The following is a 19,080-nucleotide window of genomic DNA, read 5'->3' on the forward strand; positions in this document are numbered from 1 at the left end:
GTATGAGAACAGTAGCTACCTTACGAAGATTGGATTACCCAAACCAAAGGGACGTGTTTATTTTGGTTCTCAGTGTCACTGTAATGTATACAGTGCAGGCAGAAGGGAAGGATTGGGGAGAGCAGATTCACGTCCTGTCCTATAATTGTCAATCACTGAGTAATTTCCCAGATCCCCTGCTGAAAGCACACTAAATGAACGCTTTGTAGCACTTTGACAGCTGAGAGGGAGAGTGGAAAAGGCAGCGTTAACTAGCACAGAGATTACGGATGAGAGAGAGGAAAATCTGGTAATCGTACATCTAGTTTAAATCATCACTGACATTTAAGGGAGAAAATGTGTCAACAAATGACTGTTTTATAAGAAAGTTCAATTAAGTGGATTATGATTTAGTTATGAGGAATGCTTGACAATCTTTGCATACATATGGTTTTTGAGGATAGGGGCTGGGGTTGCGTAACAGCATTTGGGGTTTCGGTAGTGTTTCCAGAAGCTGAGTTTTCTTGATGGTCTTCCCAGACTGGCCCTGGCTCCATGGTGCAACACGAGTCTCTCAGAGGATTCGCCTCATCCCTGACATTTGAAGACCAGTAAGCGGATCCCTCTGGGTTTCGCCACAAGATGAGGAAACTGGACCGGTGAGCAGTTCGGGATTCAGACTTCTGATCCCCTGATAATGGTTCTGATCTGCCATAGCTGGCCCTCTGACTCATAGTGTCTATTCTCAACCATTCCATTTCTTTCAGACCTGATGCTCTGCTGGCATTGACGTTAAGTAGCTGTTTGATGTCTACCTGGCCTAGAACAAACATGGAGGAGAGGAGCTGTAAGACTGTGACTGCTGTAGTCTGGCGGGCGGGGGGAACATTTCTGACAGATGAAACTGAGGATAAGGGAAACGTTGAATTTTTCTGGCTCCAGATAAATAGAGCAGGAGTGTGAGGTATCTGTACTGTACTGTTTACTCAAGTAACCTGGGAACAGTGAGGACCGCCACAAAGCTCTCATTGATAAACTTTGTAGCTGAATAGTGTCATAGAAAATGAGGGGGAAAACCCCTGAATTAAGGGAGCCTACAACCCTTTTAACGGTTTTTGGCCTAATTCCTAAGCTGGAGTTAAATAAACTCCAGTTGGAAGCGCTGATTGGTGAATGTTTTACTTCCAATAAAGTCTAACGAAGTCTGCTGCTGCTCAGTTGAAGACCAGTTTTGCATATGAAAACCCACACTGTTTAAAGCCATAGAAAACGCCCTGGGACGATCCTCCACAATGTTCTGCACTGAAAAACACTTTCTGTGTATTGTATGTGCCCCAGAGAAGGCTGATTACTCCTTCAGTTGTGATAATGACTGGGGTTAAAGTGCGCTGGGAAAAGCAGCTGGCAGACATACCATTGTCATTTAAATGAATAGAATTGTATCCATCCGTGGAAATGGTCCAACCCTTGCAGGTCCAATTAATATAATTTTCTAGCTGGCACATTTGTAAGCACAATAGGCAGACGGAGAGGATGGAAAAAAGTCAGCAGCAAATGGATTTTATCCTGCGCTGTTTGTGTTCTATCTCTGAGCATAAATGGCTGTAATTAGAGAGTCAGCAACCACAGAACCAATCTTCGTATCACAATGGTGGCCATACTCCAGCTTGCACAAACACAAAAGGCCTGATTTGGTATGCTTGATAAATTCTCTGTGCAGATTAGGCAACATGTGCTCTCGTACGACTGTAAGATTGCAAAGAATTGAAAACCTTCGACCTCAATGCACACCCTGCGACAACATGCACACACAGACACACACCTGATGCTGGTCTGGAAGAGGTGGGAAACGGAAATTGCTTCATTACCACAGAATGGTCTCTTTTGTAACAAAGCATATTTCTGGCACCTCAGCAGCTCATTGAGGAAAAAAAACACCTCCTATCTAAATGGGTTTTTTCTTTAAGCCCGGGTACAAGGAGCGCAGTCTTTCCCCCAAACCAGAGCGGCTCGGCCAGGCAGAGGAGGCTGTGTTGACAGCCTGAGTTTACTCATGGAAAAAGCGCACAATGTGAGTTCTGTTCACCGGCTGACTTTGGAAGCAAGTCAGCAGAGAACAAAGCTGTCTCAGTCCAGCTGCCCTCCGTGGGTTTCTGGTCTGTCCTCAGATTTTATAAAGTTGCTCAGCAAAAGGGACACATCAGGGACGTCTCTCACGTAAAGCTGTGGGGGCCTGGCCCAGTGCCCACCAGCAGTTACAGCTGAGAAAGTCGGCACTGTGTTCACCGTGTGCATCAGCGTGTGTGTGTATATGTGTGAGGACCGCGGAGCAGGTCTGGGACGGGGTCCGGGCCAAAAGGCACAGACGGGGTCACCAGGAAGAAACACTTGGTGGGAACTTCACACCACGGTCAGAAGCTTGAGGTAGACGGCGCGTAGGCACACAGCGGCCCGGCAGGCTTGCATCTGTTGCCTGCATGCCTTGCTCTCTTGCTCTTTGGCTAAATATTTGCAGATGAAAAACGTGATCTCAGTGTCCTGAGTAACACTGCTTGCAGCTGTGAATGAGCATGTTTGGGTGAGGTAATGAGTATGTCCACATGTAGGTGTGAATTTGCACGTAGATTTTTCATGTGTTTGTGTGTGTGCATAGCAAGAGCACATAGCAGCATGTGCGCATTCCACTGAGACACACCCTTTCCTTGCCGTCAGATGGCCAATAAGATTAGGCCACTGACAGACAGCATGAGGGACTTCTATCTTGCTAAAGGGCCTGTCCCTTAGAAATCAACACCATGCATGGTCTATCGTTTTATCAGGCACAAAATGCATATGAAAAGAGTGAACTGACTGTGCTCCAGGGTACTTTACATAAAGCACTGGGGAAAAATAACTGAACATTTGTCACGTGTACGGCCACTATTCCTCAATAACTCAGCCCTCATCTGTAGCAAATGTATGGAGACCTGGGGTGTAGACAGCTGTTAGACAAATTGTAGAAGAGGCAGTTGAGTTATGTATGGATTTTGGATTTGATCCCTTTCAAAGAAAAAGAGAAGAGAATAGCTGGTGATGGATGCAATGTGTCTGAGAACTGAAGGAGCTGGCTTAGCCCGCAGTTGGGGTGTCTTTGATTTCTTAATGGTTACGGTTGGGTCTAGGGTTGTGGGTCTACACTTATTGAATGGACTGTGGGTTGGAGCTGGACATGCAGGAATGGTCTTCATGTGTGTGTCTTGGCTTTTCCCGCTGGCCTAATACTGGCTGGTTTGGTTAGCGGCTGACCACGAGGAGTGAGTGGGTTGACAGCAATCCCAACATGCCTTTAAGGGAAGTTCTTTGTCTCAATTGCCACACAAGAGTTTTGTTTCCTTTTTTGAAATCCCTACTCACACTCATACAAGTACACACACACTGGGAAAACCAGCAGCTTGCAGGGTACAACAGGGGCCATAGCTTCCGCAGACAAACACACAGTGCTGAGACGTCTCGCACCCCTGCCAGCCGGCGGCGGTCTGGCTCGGCCAGTAATAGCTCTGCCACAAAGAGGCTGCAGCCAAGCAGAACTAACGGTCCTTTCACAAGGGCAGAGAGGGGCTGGACGGAGGTGGCATAGGTGGGCAAGTAGATTTGTGGGAGCAAGGTCAGTCATAGCGGGCACCGCTCCCTTGTCTGACTAACCGCTCGTGAACTTCCACATGCCTGTGAGGGACAAAGTTTATTCTATTCTATTTCCATTAATAGTCCGCAAGAGCATGTCAAGCATCGTTTCCATTGCATGGTGCTGACATGGCTTGACTCGACACCTTGCTAGGAACCTTTTTTGGTTTTCCATTGGCAAAATTTGAGGTTAGTACCAGGTACTTTTTTTAGTATCACCTTTGTCGAGGTTTTTAATGAGCTGAGGGTGTGAGTAAGATGTTTAAACTGTCACAGGTTAGCATGATAACTTAAACCGTCACTGATCATTTGGATAGGTCTAACAGATCATAATCTTCTTGCAGTCTTCAACAAACAAGCATTACCTTAAAAATGGAGACCACTTCGGGTTTGTATTTCTTACGTAATGAGAAAATCAGTGTACCACTACTGTACCAGCAAAACTGATCGGATCAGGGCTGTTGTCTCCCTTTGACTTCCTCACAAGCTCCTGACTTTTCTATTCCGAGCAAAAAAGATCTCTGTTGCAATCGTCCCCCTGATACTTTCATCCCAGCTGTCCCCTAAGTAGACAATCTGACTGCTTCTGCATAACTTGGTCTTTCAATTATCCCTATTTCCGAGCATGTTAGTATTAAGTGATGCCAAGTTTATGAATCACCTAAACACTTCCAAAAATGCAGCGTCTGCCGCTGCTCGTTCCCGTCAGTGAGCCACAACTGAGGAATTCCTCTAAAATAGCAGTTAGGGGCCTTATCATGAATGAAATATGTAAACCATCCGAGAGTGTACAATTGCCAAACACCACCCTACCTAGACCCCAGGGCCTGTACTAGACACAAATACCTTAAACAAAATGGTTGGCCTCAGTTGCGATTTCCTATCTTCCTGCGTCTGCCCCCCGCCCCTCTTACACTTATCACTTCCTCTTTCCCTGACATGTGGGTAAACGCCTGTTGCTCCTGATTGAATGTTTGCAGCCAAATTACATCAGTGTCTTGAGTACCAGCAGAGAACAGGATCCCGCTGAAACAACATGAGGCAGCATTAGGGCGACTGAGCACCAACAGTGGTGAAGCGGAGATGTTGAGTTTTAACAGATCACAGTGTGTCACAGGGGAGGGAAGAACTAACAAGACCACTGAGTGAGTCAGAGAGAAAGTGAGAAGCCAAACCATTACCATGTGTGAGCTTACTCAAGAAGAGAATCTACATTCCGACAGATGTTGCGACGTAAAGTCTACTCTAATGCTCCTATGCGTGTGAAGTAGGGATGGGCGATTTATCTCATACACTCAAATCATCGCGGCTTGTTCCCCACGGGGTGGATAAAACGACTGTATCTTGAACATCGAGAATAAACCTTTCTCCTATGGCTCTCTCCCTCTCATAGACACAAAAAGAAAAAAAGACTCACAAACATGATACGTCACATGCACTCCTCCCGCCCATCCAGACTATTATCTCCTGGGTGATACTGTGTGAGCAAGCATGGATTGTTTTTTATCTGCAGGGCTCCAGACCACCACTATTTAGTCACATTTTGCAACCATGGAGCACCAGCGTGTCTTGCAAATATTATTAATATATGGATTGAAGAGCTGTACAACAGTACTTTATTTTACTTTATGGTAACTGTAGTGTATTCATTTTATTACAACAATACTTTATTTAACTTAATGGCAACCATAGTTTATTTAACTTTATTACAACAGTACTTAATTTAACTTAATGGTAACCGTAGTTTATTTAACTTTATTATAACAGGTCTTTATTTAACTTAATTATAACAGTACTTTATTTAGCTTAACTGTAACCATAGTTTACTTAACTTCATTACAACAGTACTTTATTTACCATTCTGGTAACCATAGTTTCTTTAATTTTATTACAGCATTCATAATGCCCAGCCCTGGCAGGAAGTGCAATCAGTGGAGCTTTCACGCCCTTGGAGCAGGTTCACAGGGACACATTTACAGTCACACACTAGCACGGCATGCTAACACTTTTTAATAACTGCTTGTGTCTAAAGGCAACAAGCAGTTCATGGATGCAGACTCTGTGGAGACCAACAGGACTGAACGAATAAGATCCTAACCACAGTGTCTCGGTCTTGTCTTGGTGACAGACGAAGGGAAATCTCTGTCGGGAACATCTAGACAAACAAGATAATTATCACACACAGTCGCATGCACAAACACAGACACGCATGCTCACATATAAAGGCTCATCACACACATGCACACGTGATGATACATAAACACATGTGCGCATCTTTCAACATGTACACTTGCAGACATAACAGACACACACACATCCTGGTCTCTTACTTAATGAGAGGCCATCAGAAAGGGTGGGTGTGTTGCAGTGAGAACTCATAAGCTGCTGAAAAATGTTGTTTACAGTTTTCACTGGTGTGAGTTTAAACTGTCATCCGTTTGGCTTTGCAGATGAGGGAGTTACAAAACAGAGGACTGGCAGTATATCTTTCATTGTAACACTAGACCTCAACAATGATACGTGTAAACAATATAATGTTTGATGAACACAAGTCCTGCGGGATTTACCGATCGAGAACATCCGCACAGCTGTACTTCAAATGTTCTGTAATAACCTTGGTCTTATTCGCAGACTAAATAATCTCAAATATGTTGAGGTGGCGCGTCGCCAGCCACCGTTTTGTCTATCTTAAGAGCCACTCTTCATCTCAGATGCAGGCGAATTGCAAAGAGAGTATCAAAGGAGAGCAATGTGTGGATCAAAACACAAGCAGTCACAGTCACATGCTTTGGACTTAATCTGTTCACTACAGTGCCGGACCATTTTGCCTCAGGTTTTGCAGGAAGGTTTTTTCTGGCTTGTTCAGTAAGACGAGGTTTACACAGGAGTTCAGCGAGTTCACTCAGTGGCAGTCCCATCCCATTTTTGCAAGTGTCAGTCAGGAGGCAGCCGCCAGTTAGCGCCTGTCTTTCTACCAGACACCTCACGATCCAAAAGTGGAAGCTAAATTCTCTGTGCCAATAACTTTTTTTCACTTAGAAGTGTCAATCACAGAGACTGCTGAGAGTGGAGGTAAACGCACATGTTGGTATTCTCTCACGTCATTCAAGACTGTCTGTTTTCAAGCAATCATCTTACACTGTCTTCATTTAAACCTTAAGGACTTCCATCATCAGTCTGAGCAAATCCTTCTCTTGTAATAAAGACCTTTTGTGTTATTGCTTCTCTGTCAGTCAGATTCACACCTTCTTTTTTCACTCTCGACATCTTTCCCTCTTGTTTTCTTTTCATGACATCACCCTTCTTTTCCTTTACTTTTCCCTCACTCTGCACGTTAGCATTGGAAGTGCCGTGTATTATACTATCTGCCTGTTGAGCTTTCCCAGTGACTCCATTAGGGTGACCAGACATCTCAAAAAATCCCAAATCCTGTCCTGTTTGTCCCAAAAATTAACCATTATAGTAACAGATATTAGCCTAGGACAAGATAAAACAAAAGCTGCCTGTATGCTGTGAGAACCAACATGCTGAGGAGACCTGGCTTGGTGACACTAATTTGCAAAATGCTGCTCTGAACATATTGAGTATTTTGGAGCGCTGCCAAATTGTCATGAATAATTAATAACATAACAGAGATGCACGCAACAAGCCGCTGCTGTCACCTGAATAAAGAGAAATCGAAATTCAAATGAGAGAACGCTTTCATTAAATCATCAAGTACTCTGCATAAATTAGTAGCTCAATGTTTTTTTCACTCTCTGAATCCCTGAAAGTATGATTAAATCACTTTAATTAATTTTTCTAAGATATGCAAGCGTATTATTGTTGTGTTTTCACATGTCCGTTACCTTGATTAGGCTATCACAATGTCATTCTACCTGTTTCAAACCACATGACAAAGAATGCAGACACCGCTACAGGAGGAATTTATAATAAAAATATTGGAAAAACAATCTTAGCTGCTGAAAAGATGTTTAAAATGGCTGAAACATACCTGTCACCTCTGGGTAATGCTTCATGCGTCTTGTTAACACAGCCAAAACACTGTGCACACACACATACACACACCTCCCCTCTCCCAGATTTCAGCCATTCTCATCTGTCACCCTTGACTCCATGCAAATATTCAGGGAGACTGATATGTGCAATTACACAAGTTTGGAGCACTTGATGTTTAAATGATCCCATCGCTTAAAGTGAAAGGTGCCCAATGTTCAAGTCATGAGGCTTTCACTGGTCGTGGGCTACATGCTTCTTTTCAAACATAATGAGCTGGGACATAAGGAATTCTGCGTCCCAGTCAGGGGTGGAGGGACAAAAACGTCAGCAGACACTCTTCATATCAATGATTATACTGAGAAAGGACAATGAATGATACAATTCTGTCAAAGTGACTTTGTAGCTGTAGAATCTATTTCGGATGCAGGTATAAATCCTCATATCTTAACACTAAATAACTGTAGCTGAGTGAAGCTATTGGTCAGCTGCCGTGTGGTTTGTCAGTAACAGTCACAGGTCATCTGAAGGTTACCTGCGGCTTCCTGGCACTGGCTGCGGTTGATGTAGGCGAAGTGGTGGTGGCAGCTCTGAGACTCACACACACAGCCCTCGGCGGTCAAGTTACACCCAGAGAACATGCAGGCCGGGTTGGATGGTCCCACATACTTCTCTCTGTGTCTGTCCCGGTGCTCATGCCTTCGACCTTCTGAAAACCAGCCGTGGACACACACACACACACACACACACACACACACACACACACACACACGGACACACACAAAACCGCAGTCATCAATGAGTCAGATAACAGCACCACTCAAGAGTGAGTGGGGTACCACTGCACAAAGTCTTAGCATGTGTGTCATCACTATGATATGTAAGTAGCATTAGTCACCTCAGAGCCACATCTGTTATGGATTAGCTCCTCTCAATGGACAGCATTATTCCCTCTGACTCAAATTCGGTGCGTGCATCTGTGTTGCAACATACCGTGTGATGGGAGGAGAGGGCTCACCTGACTTGCTCGCCTTCATGCAGGTTTCTTGGTCTGGGTAGGTGAAGGAGCCCAGGCAGGAGTGACGGGCATCGCACACACACTGACCTCCAGCTCTGTCGCAGCCTGTCATCAGGGGACAGCGCTCATCCTCCAGGCCTGCCTCTGGGTGCTCGGGGAGCACTGCAAGGGGGTGAGAAGAAGACAGGATTGAGAAAGATTAGGGTTGTGCCAGAATCAGAATTTTGTCAGTTGAATCAGATTTGGCAATTCAATACAAATATTCGACTGTTTTTTCCTTTTTTTATTCATACAGACAATCAAGCAACACTTTATTGAACGGCCCGATTTTGAACGGGCTTCAACAGGACATTCAGGGCGTCAGTGACATTTGTGTAATATAGACAAGCCAAGTTAGCCCTCCAAGCTAATGCATGCTAACTACGCCAACGACGCACACCATTTTTCCTGACACTAGATATAAACCAAAAGCCAAAGACTACATCATATTAAGTTGCTGTGAGCTGTAAATTCACTTCTTCTAAGCAGATGGTAGACGATAACGTTGTCTCAGAACCTGACTGGGCAAAGCCTCTCTTCCTCCAGGCAGCTGCCTCCATCTCACTCAGACTGACCCTGGGTCTGGGTCAGCAGCTGCCTGTACTTATTCCAGACATCCTCACAAAATGAACAGGACAACTTCATGTTATAACATGAATTTACACTGGAGAGCAACATGAAAGCAAAGAGTCCTGACTCTGCAGCTAGATATCGACTTCACATCTTCAACTTTTAGGGGGCAGCTCTACGAAAGATCATGAACCTCTCACTTGGACTGGTTTGTCCATTTTACCCATATTAACTGGCAATAAACAGACATTGGGCAAGGTTACAGATAAAGCGTAATCACAAGGTAAAATGTGCCAGAAACTGAGATTTGTTTCCCCAGAAGTGCGGAAGGGTTAGGCAGCTTACAGCCTCGGTTGCAACACACTGTCCTGGCACCACCATTACTGAAGTGACCAGTGTATTTCTGGGCTGCCATCCCTCCTCCCCCCTCGTCGCGCCACGCTACTTCAGCCATTGAGCCCATTTGTTTGCTTTTGTTCCACAGCATGGGGCCCTCCCAGGGTTCCCATCTCTGCTGGATGCTGGAACGCCTCCTCTGTACCAAGGCCACTTGCACCATACCCACGTATTGTTCCCTCGCCCCCCCCCGAGATGGCACCTCGAGGCTTTACCCAACTTGGATGAAACTTTGCCATACGAAGGAATGTGCGAGGGAGTAAAGCGCCCCAGCTTACGCATTACCCATAGTGTTCCTTTCACATGCACGCATGAATAACCACATATTTATACCCTTAAATTAGCCTCCTTCACAGTTGTCCAAGCACACTAAGAGTAGCAGCAGAGTAAACAGGATGAGACAAACTGTAACCCAGAGTAACCTCTTCCAAAGCATTGAGCTCCCGGGCCTCAATCAACAGTGTGGAAGTGTGATTGGAGCTTATCATAATACTCTGGCTTTCTTCTCCAAACAGCCACGCACCACAATGCACCAGAGGAAAAGGTGAAAAGGTTTAACTCTCCAATATAAGCAGGGGCACTTCATGGTATATTTACCCAACTACTGTAGTGATCCTACCTGAAATAAAGCCTCTTAAAATGAAATGATTTTCATTTTCAGTTCAGGGTTAGAGAAACAATAATGGGACGACTCAAATAACAGGAAAGGAATTGAATTCAGATGCTGTAAATCATAATAAAACACATATGTTGATCCATATTAATTCAAAACAGATATTACACTATGGGAAAAAGACAGTCTCTAACTGCAATAAGTCGCTCTGTTGAAGTGAATCAATGTGACTGCAGCAAAAAAGCATTGCTGCAAAACACTGTCCAAAAGTTGAAGGTATACAATAGGCAGGAGTGTCAGCTAGTGTTTGTACAAAGTATCGCCAGCAAAAGTGAAAGTGAAAGCCAACCCCAGTGTGTCCACTTGGCATTTCACCTCACTATATTTGTGTTTTATTCTGTGCTGTGTCCCTGATTTTTGTAGCTTCCTCTTGGATACATCCTGGTTGCTACCTTTTAATGTAGTCCCACCTCCCCTGAGCGCTATGCCCAAGAACCCAGACAATACAGGCAGAGGGCAGGGTCTCTGCAAATAGACACACCACCACACACTTCAGTCATAAGTGATGATGAGAGAGAACACTTTGGTATGAGTATTTAGTGTTTTTTTAGGAGTACCTTTGAGGTTGGTTACGTGCATGACTCCTCAGTGATGGAAGATGCTCACGAGGGCTATAATAAACCTCCAGCCAATGGAACAGGTGAAGGTAATACTACCTTTAACCTGAGCCAGCCTGTGCCGTTAATAGCTCTCCCAGACGGCCAGCCAGACTGGCCAAGCACAAGCAGCCTTTTGAATAAACCGCACCAAAACTTTCCCTGTGATTTCCTTTCACCTTAAAATGATCCTTAGCTCCACATTTTTTCCATCTCGAGGCTTTCCTGTGCCTGGGAGGGTATTTTCATTTGCCTGTCTGTGTGGGGTGCTAAATCTGGCATGTAGAAAAAGAGGTAGAAGTCCAAACAATGAATGAAAGGCTGGACACTGAAGACATTGTCTCGTTAACTAATTTTTGCGTGACCCCGGTCAGCCCAGTTTGTTCTAAGCTGGTCTGCCTCATCTTAGCCCCCCTTTAGCGTGACCCTGGTCTGGTCTGGCCTTGCTATCTATTATCTGGCCTGGCATGACTCAAGCCAAGGTCTATGGCTTCATCCCAGGGGGATTCCTCTCTCAGTGGCTGAGACTGCTTGTCTTGGCATCCAGGGCCAGGATGGGAAAGCTGACCTCTAGAGGCCCTCTGGCTGATAGCGAGCTAAAAAGGAAGTCTTTGAAACATTAGATAATACCAGAGGAAGGGAGAAGAAGAAGGCATGCGAAGGAGTGCAGTGGACATAGCGTCCCTGTAAAACAGACATTCTGTTACGTGGTATGTTAAGTGCTTCTGAAGCTTGGGGAAAATTGGTGTGGGAGGACAGGCACGAGACTACGATGAGAACATCAAAACAAGTCATTCAGCTGCAGAAACTGAATGATTTCACTTGATCACTGAAGCAAATATGATAAGGTAAAAGACCCGGATGACTTTACCGGAGCAGGTGCCTGTGTGCTCACATGGCACCTGATGGACTCAACCTAAAGCTGCAGCATTTGATTCACTTGTGTTTGTCAGCTGCAGTGTTTAAGTGCCAAATTCCTTCATGAGAGTTTTTGGAAAGCCACAACCATTTCTTGGGGTTCAGGCAATTATTTCTGCTTATTATACCTATTAAATAGGAACAATGACTGGATTTAAACACTCCCCCATTAAACAGTTAATCTCCAGCACATTTCCAAGTCTATTTAGGTACCAATATCCTACGTAACATTTAACCAGGTCTGGAAAATACTAGTTCAATAACTAATGCAGCTTTCCCCTTGACGGCAGGAGCCCTATAATGTCCATACTAATGTGTGACAATGATTCTAAGTTTTTCACTCCTACCTACAATAACTGATTCAATAAACCTAAGTGAAGACTCATTACATAGAGTATACCTTTCATATAATATGCGACATTTCACCTGTGTTGGAGGGTTGTTCCATCTCTCCACTGACACATTTTGACCACCCAGAAAATCAAAACTGTGAGCAGAAAAGCAGGGGATCAGAAAGCGGAAACATTTACCCCCTACTCCTGATTGCGAGTCTAATCACTTTAAGACTCTTGCAGCTTGAGGAGGGAAATCTGGGATCAGCCTCCAGCAGCCTGCCTACTGTGGCCCCTGGAAACACACTAGGAGGTGTTGATTTACCCCCACCTCAAAACCTCTGGGATATTGGGATTGTGTGTGTGTGTGCATGTGTCGGATTTGGGGGGTCAGCAGCGTGCTCTGAGGTCCCTGGAGCCGCAGGACCAGAGGCACGACTCAATCACAGGAGCCATTAGGTCTCCAGCCTCTTCAAAAGCTGTTAATTTGCAGAGGAGATGTCCTCCAGGCCACAGCCTAACCTGTACATGCGGCACAATCAGTGGCAGAGTCTCCTGGGATGGCCTAGGGGCTTGAGACCACTGGAAAACCCTTCTTGAGCCCTGACTTGGACCACCCCACAGAGAGGTGATGGGAGGGCAGGGTCAGGGGATCCAGACACCCACTGAAAGCTGCTTACTCTCTCCTTCAGTCCTGTCAGTCCACTTCAATCGTTCTGAAACAGGCTGGAGACAGTGCAGGTGGAGGGGCTCCCAGCGGTTATTTGTTCCACAGGGGAAGGTCATTGCTACTTATTTCGCTCACTGTAGGGAACCCGATACCCTTCACATGTCTTTGAAGTTGAGAAAGTTGCTCAAATTGTGCGTAAAATGAGCACAAACTATTGTGTTCGTGCTCAGCCCTGCTCTGCTTGGCAGGAACAGCACAGTACAGTACTGTAACCCTGCAGGGGACTTTTGCAATCGTGCCGTCAAACCATTACATCTCTGAGGCACACACCATGCTGGTAAACAAGACAGAAAAGAAAGGGGGAAGCTTATTATTAAATTACAGTGTGTTATTACTGGCCACGCCATGAGTAATCCACAATTTTGCCCTCACACTGATTCAGACAATCATTTTTTGGCTTATCTCAATTTACTGCCTTTTTATGAATGTCTCTTTGAGTTGTAAAGCAGAGTGAACAGAGCCTGCTGAAGCTGAAGTGTAACCTTGTGCCAAACCACGGCTGCCAAGCTTATTGTCATGCCTCTGAGCTGAGAGTGAATGAAGCTTTGAGGGGAAGAAAGAGCAGTTGAACATGACTCCTCTCCTGGCAGTCAAGAGCCCCTCAGACCTGGGGAGCTGCTGCAGGCAGCCAGAGACAAGGTAAACACTGACACAGTCACTGCAGTCAGGACTTAACTGACATGTGAATAGTGATGCCCTCAAGCCACTTAAAGGAAGGGGATGGTTGCCTACCAATTTAATTGACACCTCCAGCTCCTTTGTGGCACTGCTAAAGAACTCAAGAATACATTAATTCTCTTGATACTGACACAAGTTATATGATTTCATAAAGAAAAGACACTTCCCACCTTTACATACTCCCGTTTCAGGGATTGTGGCTGCTCCTGTTTTGTTCACAGACGCGCAGGTCAGTCCCAGGGCGCAGTAGCCGTGCGCCCAGTCTTGTCCGCCGCAGGGCTCCCACTCCAGCCGGGCACAGTGGTCACAGCATCCGCACGGATCCCTGGCCAAGGTCCGGCCACCCTCGCAGCCGTGCGGGGCTTTGACGGGACAAGTCCGGAGATTACACGGTGTGCACTCGTGAGCCGCGAGCGCACGTACCAGAAAAAGGACATTCAATAACACAACGGAGCACTTGCTGAACATGTTTTTTTTTTTTTAATTAAGTTTCCCAGAGAAATAGTCCGCTTCTGTCAGATGGTAAACCACATGAACTCGCTGCTACATGTACCTCCAAAGTTGCAAAGTCTTTTTTAAAGTTTAGTGATGAGTCTCCCCTCGGGCGTGCTCTTTTTAACACACAGCAGCTCAGCTCCAGAGCAAAAAACACCACGAGACTCAAGTGGAAGTGGCAGCAGTATCCAAAGGTTCACTGTGGGCAGGTAGACGCGCGTCTCGAGCGTCTCATCTGATTAAGTAACATGTAGAAATCCCACACAGAGGCAGTGGACGTCCAGAGAGGCTTGCTGCTGGTACTGACAGCGACGCACGAGAACGCAATCTGACTCTTAAATTGACATACAGGCATATAGAAATTAGCGGTGCACCCCTCCCCCTGACTGACACAGGCACCGACCAGTCACAAGGAGCGAAAGGAGGGAGGATTTGAAACTGATGTATCCCTGCTGTGTAACTCCTCTCTGTGTTGCGCAATGATGCAACTTTGAATGCGCTGAGTGCAAGTTGCGTTTTGCTTTTCTGCGTCATATTCAGTGGCGCCCCAAGGGAGGGGCAACTGCTGCCCCTTGCTGCCCCCTTGGCAGCAGTTGTATCAGCATTACTCTATGTACATCACTGTTTCGTTTTACCTGCATTACTGTTGTATGTTAAAACTTGATTGGATTTGATTTTGATTTGATAATTAATTATTTTAAATACCAGTATGCAATTCCATAACTTTTCATATTGACATAGTTTTCAACTGATCTACATACTTCAGCAGCATAAGTGCAATCCTTTAAATTCATTTATGATTTTTGGTTTTGGCGTGCCACCCAATGATTTTCAGTGGCTCCATCTGGCCACCCTTGTGAAAACTTTCTCGTGGCACCATTGAAGGATCACTTAATAGACACAGGCCCAGGGCATAGACTGAAAAAATAATGGATGTAGCAACTGTGATGTCACCCACTGGTTTGTGGACTTCTGTTTTGAAGCCTCAAGTTTGGCATTTCGGCCATTGCTATCTTGGTTTTTTGAAGCCAAAAGTGACCATATTTGGGCAAGAGGATGGAGCTGTGTAGGAGCAAGGGGTGTATCTGACTGAGAAGCAGAGAACACAATTGACAGACGGCCCAGCCCTAATGCGTAACTTTGCGCATTTTTAAAACATCAGGATAGGCGGTTACGGAAAATGAATGAATGAATACTGAGTGGTGAGTTATTTAAAAATTCAACCCCTGTACAGCTGTTACGAAGACGGACATTAGCTACAGAAACCAAAACTATTCTTATACCAGGCTGTAAACAGGTTTATTTCTGCTGTAAAGTTGGGCATTTTAACACAGGGGTCTATGTGGAATGACTCACTTTTGGAGCCAGCCTCAAGTGGCCATTCAAGGAACTGCAGTTTTTGGCACTTCCGTCTGGGCTTCATTTTTCAGCCCATGAGGCGGCCCCCTTGCCTTCAACTGCAAAATGTGACTGAAATGAACACATACTGACCAGGAAGAGATTCAAGACGACCACAGTGAGATGCAAAGGAACTGCAGAGACATGAAATAACAACAGAAAGGTTGCAAAACAATCACAAGGAGACACAAAACGACCAAATAATGACTCAAAATTACCTCAAAGAGACATGAAATAATGACGGAGTGACTAAACCAAAAAAATGAGTTACTACCACAGAGAAATGCAAACCCATGACACAAAAAGAGGCTAACCTTAACTATAACGTGTGAGTGTCTTGCTTCTGTGTAGGAGATGTGGGAGGCCCTTTGCATACCTCTGCCCAGGGGCACATTGTCTTATAATCTGCCCCTGGGGGCACCATTTACACAATACATTCTGTAAATCACTGCAATTTTGTGTCTTTAGAAGCTATTTGAAAATGGGTTTAGTAGTTAACATAATTCAAAAGTGTTTAAAACAGTGTTTTTTTAAGACAAGCATGAATGACTCAATCTTCAATCCTTCTTAAGTCATGCTGTTATACATTATGGATTTAAATCATTTACACACACACACACACCAATAAAGATGATTAGACTGTAATTTACCTAATATAAGTATATGTAATTATGGCAGTATAATCAGAATACAGTATGTCTACACACTCCCTCCCTCATTAAGATCATATCTTTCATGTCACAGAGTGATTTTACAGCTGGGCTCTTGTCACCAGCCTCCTAATTGTTCTCTATCTCCCTTCAACAATACAGCCATAAAGTATGTCAAAGCCTCACAATCAAACATGATCAAGGCTGTATATCATTCCTCAGCTTTACCATTTGTGTGTGGATGAGTGCGTGCTTGCTTGTGTTTGTAGAAGCCTGATTGTGTATGCAGGTGGCTTTGGAAAGGCAAAAGGTCATCTGATGTTTGTTGAAGCGGTGTTTGTGTGCTTACATTGGCAGATGGATGGTGTGTGTGGGCAGCGGGCACAGCTGGGGGCTGATTGTGTCAGTGCCACAGACACTGAAGACCTAAAGAAAGCAGTACAATACATAAAAAAACACTGCTTGTCCCCCTTTTCTACTGCACAAGAGAGCGAGAGCAAAGCAGACAGATTTATTTTCCCACGGTGACAGATGATGTAGTCTTCAGAGCCAGTCAACTGTGATGGTAACACTTAGACTGCTTTACATGAAGCTGACTGCCAGCTCTGAGCGACTAATAAGAATGACTGGAAAGTAAATGATAGAGTAACAGATATCAAATATCAAACATATGAAGATGGTCCAGGGATTTGGGAAATATTTCCCCTTCAAACACCAATCAGATGTCATCCGGGATGATTTTTCGCCACAATGTCAACACACAACAGCACCTCCTTCATTTGCAACATCTGCCTGGAGCCACCGGCTCCAACACAAACACAACATCCAGGAAACAAGCCCCGCAGCACGCATAATCAGCCCTTGCAACACAACTCGGCTCTTGTCCTCCAGCTCTCCCTCCACCCTCCCTCGCTCCGTCCTCTCCTTAAAGCTCTTGTCAAATGGGCCGACTCGCTGACCGCTGGCTGGACACCTACTGCTGGTTGACGACAGATCAGACCAGGACCTTGGAGGGCCTTGGTTTCCATTCACTTGCAGAGATTGTGGCCCAGCGGCACTGACCTATTTGCCTGGGTGATGGGCTTTCAAACAGGGCCAGCTGGCTACTCTCAGAGACCCCTCATCCTGCTATCATGGACCAGAGGTTTGTTTTTGCCAACTTGAAGGTCACCACAACACCCTCTGCCTCTCAGTCGATCTATCTGTACTAGTAATAAGATATACAAACACTCTTGGGAATCATAAAGGAGGCATTTTTCTCTCAGAGGGGTAACAGGGGCAGCAATCAACAATGCAAAGCATGGGACCAAACTGGGATACGCCCTCATTAAACTCACCCTGTGCATATGCTCTGTGTCAAATGTTGCATGAATTTGGCGTTTGGAAAACTTCTCTATTGTCAAGGCTGGCGTCAAACACCACAGTGACATTATCCATCATTTATGCCTTGTTGATTTCAAATAAATGCTGAATTAGGCCCTAACAAAGCTAATCAAATCAGTTGAGTGCCATGTTCACAAAAACCAGAGCAAAATCTGCTACGCCATGTGCCTGTGAGTCTCTGAATGGAGCAAACAGGGGGGAGAAGGTGGGGCAGTGAAGGGCGTTTTGCAGGGCCTGAATTACAGTAGTGTATGTGTGCTAATGATGTTCTGAGTCACAGATCTCTGGGAAAATACAGCAGTAGTGGCACCAGGTTTTCCTACCCTGAAGTCCCTGGTGTGATGACTCTGATCCAGGCTTGTTGTACCAGCTTCAGGTGGGCGTAATCATCCCTGACCCCGTAATATTGAGGGGCCTTAGTGGGGGATCTGTTCCAGAGATTAGATGACCTCTCTCTGTCATCCACCTCTGTTGCTTCTCATCCATCCACCCCACAGGCAGCTGATTTACACCCGCCTGCTGTGGAGGCGTCAGGCTGATGCTGAGGAGGTGTTTCTGGGATGTAGATGGGTGTGAATGATGGTTTGTAGGTGAGCTATCTGGCAGCAGCAATACAAGGCTGAGCGTGACACGGGGCCGAATGTGGAGTGTGATATGGAGTGCTGAGCGTGTGTCGAGTGGACAGCGTGCGGCACACCTGATTACAAGTCCCCAGGATGTGCTCCGGGATATTTCCCCTGAGGATCAGTGTACAGTGCTGGTTATCGCCCTTGCTTAGCTTATCTGTGAGCACATGGTGCTGGACTGAAGTATACTTTGCAGATCCAGGCCCAGGGGGTGGGGGCAGTGGTGAGGAGCGGTTGTATAATGGCAATGCGTACTGACAGTTGAAAGAGTTTCAAAGCTGTTCAGACATCTACTAAATTGCGGAAATATGGAGCATTTAGCGTGGAGGCTAAGCAACACAAAGACTAATGAATGGCCTGTTTCAAACTCAGAAGGGATGAGATCATCTGTTTTTTTATACAAGCAGCCAAAATATGAAAAAAGAACATGAGATACATGACAAAAAGGTGTGAACAAAGCAAAACACATGAGAATATAAGCCAGAAAAGATTAACAGCACAATGATTTCTGTTGAAACGAACACAGTGAATTGAGGTAATAATCGACAGAGATGGTTACTTCTCTTTTCCATTACTGACATCCATAGGGACTCACAAGTGTTTCTCTCTTTGCACTCTTCATTTGTTTGGACCTCTGTACAAGAGGTTTGGAAACAGTCAGAGGACTCCAACAGAAAGAGTAACTCATCTTGCAGGAGATCGGAGCTGATTCCCAGGTCTAGTTTACAAAAACACTAAAAAGAATTTCCTTATCATGCTGTCCTCCTCTCTTTCTATGGCCTCTCTTTTCCTCTGTCCTTGACTCTTTCTCTTTTGCCTCTGTGCTGCTCCTCAGGCTGTGTTTTTTCTTTCTCTCTGTGAGGTCTGGTCCAGTTGCTGTTTTCCATGCGGGGACTATAATAATGTGTTTTGACACCGTCAGGTCTCCTGCTGTCTTCTTCTC

At 45.2% G+C, this 19,080-nt stretch overlaps 1 protein-coding gene across 1 annotated transcript in view; it reads right to left on the bottom strand.

Moving 5' to 3' along the window:
• crim1 (cysteine rich transmembrane BMP regulator 1 (chordin-like)) overlaps positions 1-14,534 on the bottom strand; it is a 42,509-nt gene extending 27,975 nt beyond the window's left edge. Inside the window, exons 1-3 of the mRNA XM_049596571.1 lie at positions 13,756-14,534; positions 8,654-8,815; positions 8,171-8,344 (exon numbers count right to left, since the gene is read on the bottom strand). Coding sequence (XP_049452528.1) covers positions 8,171-8,344; positions 8,654-8,815; positions 13,756-14,053 — 634 coding nt within the window. The 5' untranslated portion in view covers positions 14,054-14,534. The remainder of the gene's footprint in view (positions 1-8,170; positions 8,345-8,653; positions 8,816-13,755) is intronic.
• Between the last annotated feature and the right edge of the window lie 4,546 nt (positions 14,535-19,080).

The sequence above is a fragment of the Epinephelus fuscoguttatus genome, linkage group LG14 (genome assembly GCF_011397635.1).
Source record: "Epinephelus fuscoguttatus linkage group LG14, E.fuscoguttatus.final_Chr_v1".
Lineage (NCBI taxonomy): Eukaryota > Metazoa > Chordata > Actinopteri > Perciformes > Serranidae > Epinephelus > Epinephelus fuscoguttatus.